General features: G+C 47.6%; 1 protein-coding gene across 1 annotated transcript; it reads right to left on the bottom strand.

The window, feature by feature from the left end:
• Positions 1–1,741: 1,741 nt before the first annotated feature.
• Positions 1,742–5,874, bottom strand: LOC119289843 (probable protein phosphatase 2C 37). Its single transcript, XM_037569049.1, has 3 exons — positions 5,587–5,874; positions 5,405–5,504; positions 1,742–2,245 (listed from the first exon to the last, which is right to left on the bottom strand). Exons 1-3 carry the CDS (start codon positions 5,872–5,874, stop codon positions 1,941–1,943), a joined length of 693 nt encoding a protein of 230 aa, XP_037424946.1. The 3' UTR covers positions 1,742–1,940.
• Between the last annotated feature and the right edge of the window lie 779 nt (positions 5,875–6,653).

Below are 6,653 nucleotides of genomic sequence, written 5' to 3'. Positions count from 1 at the left end.
CGTAGGCGGGGTAGGTGGGCGGTGCGGTCGGCACGGCCATCTTGACCTGTTGATGCAGAGTGCCAGGACGTGGCCCGAGAACCCCGGCGCCAGGGGCACGCCAGGCGACCGGCCAGGCCTGGACGAGGCCGGTCCAGGAGTTCGCGCCCGATGCGGGGGCAGGATAGCCCGGCGGAGGACGGGGCGGCTGCGGCCCAGCGGAGCTAGAGGCCCCCGCGTGCCCGCGTCCACGTTTGCGCTCTCAGCCGCGCCCACGGCCAGCGGCGGAGGAGCCGGGATCGGTGGGTGCAGCGGGCGGTGCAGGCGCAACCGGACGAGCAGCGACGAGAGCGTGGGCGGGCTGGTGGCGGGCGGCCTGATCGGCGCGGAGCTCCTCCAGAAGCAAAAAGGAGCGCGTCTCCAGGAAGGAGGGAAGAGGATCGCGCGACGTGATGTGAGGGATGGCCGCATGGTACTGGCGGTTCAGGCCGCGGAGCAGATAAAAAACTGCCGCGGCTCGGAGACGGGCTGTCCCAGATCGCGAAGTTGGTCGGTGAAGACCTTGAGCTTGGTGCAGTACAGCATGATGAGCAGGAGCGTTGGGTGGGAAGGCCGCGGGCGCACCGTCAGTGGGCGCGGTGGCGTTGTCCGGAGCGGCATCGGTGCCAGCATCGGAGGGAGGAGGGGTGTGAACTGGGTTGGAGTTCATGGCAGCGCTAGAAGGATCGTGCGCAAGAGGGGCATCCTCTGCGTCTGATACCATGTTAGTGGAAGAAGGGATTCAACACACATTGCATTAGCTCAGGAGCTGGGTTTATATACAGTTACATGACCGCAGCCACGGCTAGGTCGTGTGCCACTACTCTTGCCACTACTCTTGCCACTACGCCCACTACGTGCACTACCATGGTCTGGCCACAAACACAACCACACGCACACATGCGCTGGTGACACGCGCACACACACAGACTATGTCTGCTGACACGAACCAAAAAGCGAAGGGTTTGGTTCCTCGGCCAGCTTGTCTCGTTTCCTGCAGTTTCCTGCTTTTTCGTCATTTACTTGAGCGAGCCGATTTGGCTAGCCTCGGTTGGCAAGGCTAGCCTTGCCCAGTGAGGTGAGCCGGCATGAGATCCAAACGTGTACGTTCACGAACCAGTTAGCCCCTGTTGTGTCACCATCGTGATTAGTCAAACGTACCCTTCCTTTTTAAAAAGTGGTTAGTGAAACACTCATTGTCCACTGCTCCATCATCCCCTACCACGGCTGCTCATGACTAGTGTTTATTTCTTCCAAGTCCTAGTTTGAATTCTTGCATCCATGTAAGTGATCATTAAAGACCTTAAGCCCCTTCTTCCCACTCTTATCCACTGACGGTCCACTGCCGTCTTCTTTATCTTTGCATCTGCACACCACCTACCCGAATCTCCTCCAAACATATCAGTTGCTCTGGCAAAGCGTTGCTTTTTGGCTGCCCTTGATTGCAGCTTCACAATTTCCTGTCTTGCATCCCTCAAGTTTCAACCAGAGGCAAACGCCAAATTTGCAAGAGCAATGGCACCCATCACGTGGCTTGCCCTAACAATAGTTCCCAAGCAAATCACCAAGCTACCATAAGAAATTTAATGGGAATGGTAGGCAACAAACATAAATGTGAGCATCATATTTTGTACATTATCAATCATACATGCGTTCATCTATAGATCTCTTTTCGTTTCACACATTCTCACTTTTTTTTATCCATGGCAATGTTTCATCCATCCATATTACTAGTTGTGCTGCATATTTTTTCACCAAACATAAGACCAACCAACTTTAGAAGAACTAGCTAGGGAATTAAGAATCCAATAAGAAAATATCTCGGAGGTTTTGCTTTGCTAAGAATGCAGAGAGCTAAACTATCTATCAAGTCTAAGCTGCAAAGGAGATGATGACGATCTGATTTAATCTGATCAACCTAGCTAACCCCTCACCTTCAGATCAAGCACGACCACACTGATGTCATCGAGGCTATGCTCATTGATGGCAAGATTTGTTAGGCGGATAGCAGCACAGACACACTGAACCTCTTCCTCCTTTCCTACCGGTGCATTCGCACCCTTGCTCTTGTCTTGCAGGCACTTCTTAGCGATGTTGCATGCCTTCTGGTTTGAGATCACATCCCACAGCCCGTTACTCGCGAGGATCAGGCAGTCGTCGTCGTCCGACCTTGCGGTTATGGTAATATCAGGCTCACATGTCATTTTAGGATTGGGGACTGTGTGCCCTGCGAACATAGTCGAATTCAAATTAGATTCAATTACTGAAAAATCAGAACAACTATATACTAAGAAAATAAAACTTGTTATAGAAAAGAACGTACTTTTCAAAAAAGATGAACCGGAATTTAGCTTATTTCTCGTTTGAAATTACTTAGGGAATTAACTCTCATATATCTATAAAAGCCAAATAAGTAGGCTTCTCATGAAAAATTTGATAAGCAAACAATAATTTCCAAATGAACCTTCATTCGTGTTTTGTAGGGAGTATCAACTCTCAATATGACATGAATGATAATGACACAAAAATTAAAAAAAGTGTATATTAACTATGTATATTCAAATAATAGGTGGTCAACGTCAATCACTTTTCTAGGTTCATGCAAATAAACTATTCCTACAAGCTAGTTGTTTAAAAAAACTTGCGAAAATAGAGCTACAATGGTAGCTAACATACTGTTAAACAGTTACCACTTTTTTTAACATCCATCAAATTTGTTGATGTCTATTCCTACTTACGGTAGAAAAGGAAGAATTAGTAACTACCGACTAACGAGGTGCAAAAGCACACTGAATTACATAACTAGATAGTAGGCTGCAAATACCAAACATATAGCCATTCATCAAGTGATACAAACTATGGTGAGTTGCCGCATCTGCAACTTCTACAGGTTGATTCTAGTAAACAGCCATACAATAAAACCAATAACACATTCTACGAAGAAATGATGTGCGTATGGTAATGCTTCCAGACCAAGCAAGAACACTAAATAATGGGATTTCACCCGGTGGGCATACAACCTAGATGTTGACCGTAACTGTTGTCATCCACCTTACTACCGGCCTGCTCACACAGAACTAGCCGACTAAAAGAGCAACCACTGGAACAAGACAGATGCCATCTCATCTATTCTAGCCACACCATCTTCTCATTGACCGTTTCCATGTGTTCCGCAAGATTTGGTGCATGACAACCATGGCCTGCTTGATCCAAGATTTGGCCCACGGGCAAGCCACCAAGGTGTTGTTCACCTAGGTGCAACACATTCCGAGAGCCGCAATGATATTACCATAGCCTACGGCTAAATCTACCCGGCTAGGACAGTGCATGCATGGTTGATCACATGAGATCCATGCACATAGTGCACCGACTAGGTGCAGGGGTGAAACAGCCCGTCGCCATTCATCCCTAGGGAAAAATCTCCCTACAAGCGCAACTCTACTAGCTCCATCATGGAGAAAGCCCCACCACCCCCTCACGATCAACCAGACTAATTTGGTCTGCATGCAGCACCCTCAAAAGACGTGGGTAGAGGAAGGAGAGGAAGGAGGTGGCAGCTATCTAAGGTTTTGATAGCAGAGCCACCAATAGGAGGGTGACTCGTCATGGTATGCAGGTCAACATATGAGGTTCAACTACCAGTAAGAAACCTAAGGTCGGAGACAAATATATCAACCTTGTATGACAATAGAAATCAACAAAAAGGAAGGAATAAACCAAATATAGAAGGACAACTACGCACAAAGTATGTCAATGATATGTGATAACATTACTTTCTGTGATTTCCAAAGACAAAACATATAGATTTGCAACCATCAAAGTCAAGAATTCAGTATTTATGAGTTTTCGAATATTGTGATAAATTAAAATGATGGGATAAGAAATCATAAAATCCCCTTGGCAACCGGAAAAGCTAGTGCCTTTCCGTAGATTATTTAAAATAAAATTTCTGTAATAGACTCACGAACGAATGCTTTTGTATAGAAGATAACAAATTGTCATGTAGTTTTGCCCAATGATATATAACCTTTTGAACTTGTAGGAACTATAGCCTGTATATTTTGTTACTTACATATATGACTGGAGGTGACCTTTCTTTCAACACCCGTTGCACCATATGGACATTCCCAAGGGTCACAGGGTGCTTCGACAGTTTTCATCCTTCCCTCTAGTCCATGATCAAAACAAACTGTCGTGTTTTTTTTTGGCGAGAACTAGTAGCATTTTGCCTTCATTTTAAATTTACCAAAATAATTAAAATATGAGATTACTACTCAATAATATGCTTACTTTTAAATTTAATGGTTAGAAAAAGTTTATTGTTGACCCAATTCATCATGTGCCTTTGAAAGATGCAAGTAAGAGGACATTGAAATATATTGGCAACCCTTCTTTGTAAGCTTAAGCTTTTTGGCAAACTTATGTGGTGCATGCCGTTCATTGTGGTATCTATAAAACAAAACTTGAATTCTACACTTAGACAACAGAGTGCTAATGAAAATAGTTGCGGCCTATGTCAATCCCGCATCGAGTATAGAAGAGCCTAGATGCGAGTTGAGTGTTCAAAAATATTTTCCACTCTTCTTTGTTAGATTAAGGTTCTGGTTGTTAGCAGCATGTATTTAATAGGTGTCATACTCATTGAATGGGAACCGTACATGTGTTGATTAGGTCTCAGAGTTTCATTTCAAAGTAGATACACTTTCCACGTAAACTCAAAAAATTCTCACAAGCTTAAATATTAGTTAATATTAATCAGGTATAAATATCTGACTTGAAAACATATATGTGGAGATGAATAACACGCAAATCTAACATGGATGTCCGGATCCGAGAAATATTAAAGTTAAATTTTGGTATATTAAACTGGATACCAGGTTCAAATGACTTTAATACACATTACTGTGGCTAAGATGTGCCTCATCGTAATTGGTGCACAAAAGCTTAGCAAAAGGTTTGCAGCATATCAATATCACGGTATGGTGAACATTTAGTTATGCAATACTAAGGACTTCAAGATAGCCTAGTGGTGGAATTGAGCGGGTGCATTTTCGTCGACTTTGGTTTCACTCTTTGGAGGCACTTAACTATGCAATGTAGATCATTCAAGACTATCTTCTCTCATTGACAAAATGCCACATCTCTCCTACCAATGCCAACAGAGGCATTGCGCAGTAGGCAGTAGCTGACAAAGCCAGGAAGGAGGCTTGTTTGCTTGTGACATGACACGACGAATGCATGCAGAGCTAAGAACAAATTTTCCATACATGCATGAACGATAGTTGTTGTTATTTTTAGTTTCTTGACATTAACAATTTTAACCTCGCAAAAAAAAAGACATTAACTATGTTAAAAGAAGGAAAACGCTACTTGTGCTTGTGCATACCTAATGCTCGCGACCTGCTAAGGAACCCCTGCACGCGCGGCACCACATCGTAGTGGTACATCACGCCGCCGGCGGCCGCCAGCTCGTCCGGCCGTGCCAGCTGCATCCACACATAAGCTCAAATTAATCCCCATCGATTATTGGACGAGGAAACAAACACATGACGCCAGCAGCTTGCTCACCTTGTTGTCCTGGGAGAGCGGGACGGCGCGGCCAGCGCGGCACAGCACGGCGCGGGAGTCGCCGCAGTTGGCCACGAGGATGCGGCCGCGGACCACGAGCGCCACCACCGCCGTGGACCCCATGATGGTGCCCGCCGGCACCCCCGACACCCCCAGCTCGTCCGCCAGCGCGAAGCTCCGCCTCAGCGCGCCCTTCCACGCACACAGCTCCGCCTCTTCGCCTTGGTGCTGCTTGTTCCGGTAGGCTGCGGCCGCGCAGCTCAGCTCGTCCGCCAGGATCACGTGCATGTGGTCCTTCAGCAGCACCGACACCTGCACCACGCACCACGGAAATTAGAGTACAGACTACAGACAAGTCGGTTTTGAGCTGGAGTGTGGCCACGTTCGTAGAGAGGTTACCACGGGGCCGCCGTGGCCGTCGAAGACGGCGAAGAAGTGCATGGGCGAGCCGTCGACCCAAGTGCAGAAGGACGGGCGCATCGACACGGTGTCCTGCATGATCGCCGCGTGCTCCCGCGGCTTCCCCGCCGCTCCGTACGCCCCGCGCCACGCCGGCCGCACTACCGCACCGGAGCCCTCCGATTCCTCGGTGACGGGTCCGAGTCGAGGGCTCCCGCGCAGGCGGCATACCCGCTGATGGCATTCCTCGTAGCCGTTAGGTTGGTCGGCTCCGCCCTCGCCGGCCGCGGGGACGTTGTTGACGCCGACGCTGGCCGTCACGTCCGATTGATCCTTGGCAAGAGCAGGTTGAGCAGGACGCGCGCGGATCCCGAAGCAGCCTAGCATCCTCATTTTGGCTAGCAACCGATCTGGCTAGCAAGAGTGAGGTAGAGCTACACAGAACCGGACGATCGCAGGGGAGGAGCAGAAGAGTAGGAGGGGGAAGGGGGAATAGAGCACAGAAAATTCTTGCTCAAACACGAAGGAGATTACTTGTACTCGCGTCTCTTTTGGATGCAAATTAGTGCTTGCTGCATTACTGCTTCCTCATTTTCACCTCTATTTGTTCATTGATGATGGAAAATGGCCTTATCTTCTACTCCATATATATTTACTACCCTTGATTA

Source organism: Triticum dicoccoides, chromosome 4A, assembly GCF_002162155.2.
Source record: "Triticum dicoccoides isolate Atlit2015 ecotype Zavitan chromosome 4A, WEW_v2.0, whole genome shotgun sequence".
Lineage (NCBI taxonomy): Eukaryota > Viridiplantae > Streptophyta > Magnoliopsida > Poales > Poaceae > Triticum > Triticum dicoccoides.
Note: the sequence above shows the minus strand (reverse complement) of the source record. Positions and strands in the feature narration are given on the sequence as shown.

What these genes read in the sequence shown, in the direction of transcription:
- LOC119289843 (XM_037569049.1), bottom strand. Translation starts at nt 5,874, where the DNA reads ATGCACGTGATCCTGGCGGACGAGCTGAGCTGCGCGGCCGCAGCCTAC. An exon ending in CGCTCTCCCAGGACAACAAG is followed by an intron (nt 5,505 to 5,586) that starts GTGAGCAAGCTG and finishes GTGTGGATGCAG; the next exon opens with CTGGCACGGCCGGACGAGCT. An exon ending in TAGCAGGTCGCGAGCATTAG is followed by an intron (nt 2,246 to 5,404) that starts GTATGCACAAGC and finishes CTATGTTCGCAG; the next exon opens with GGCACACAGTCCCCAATCCT.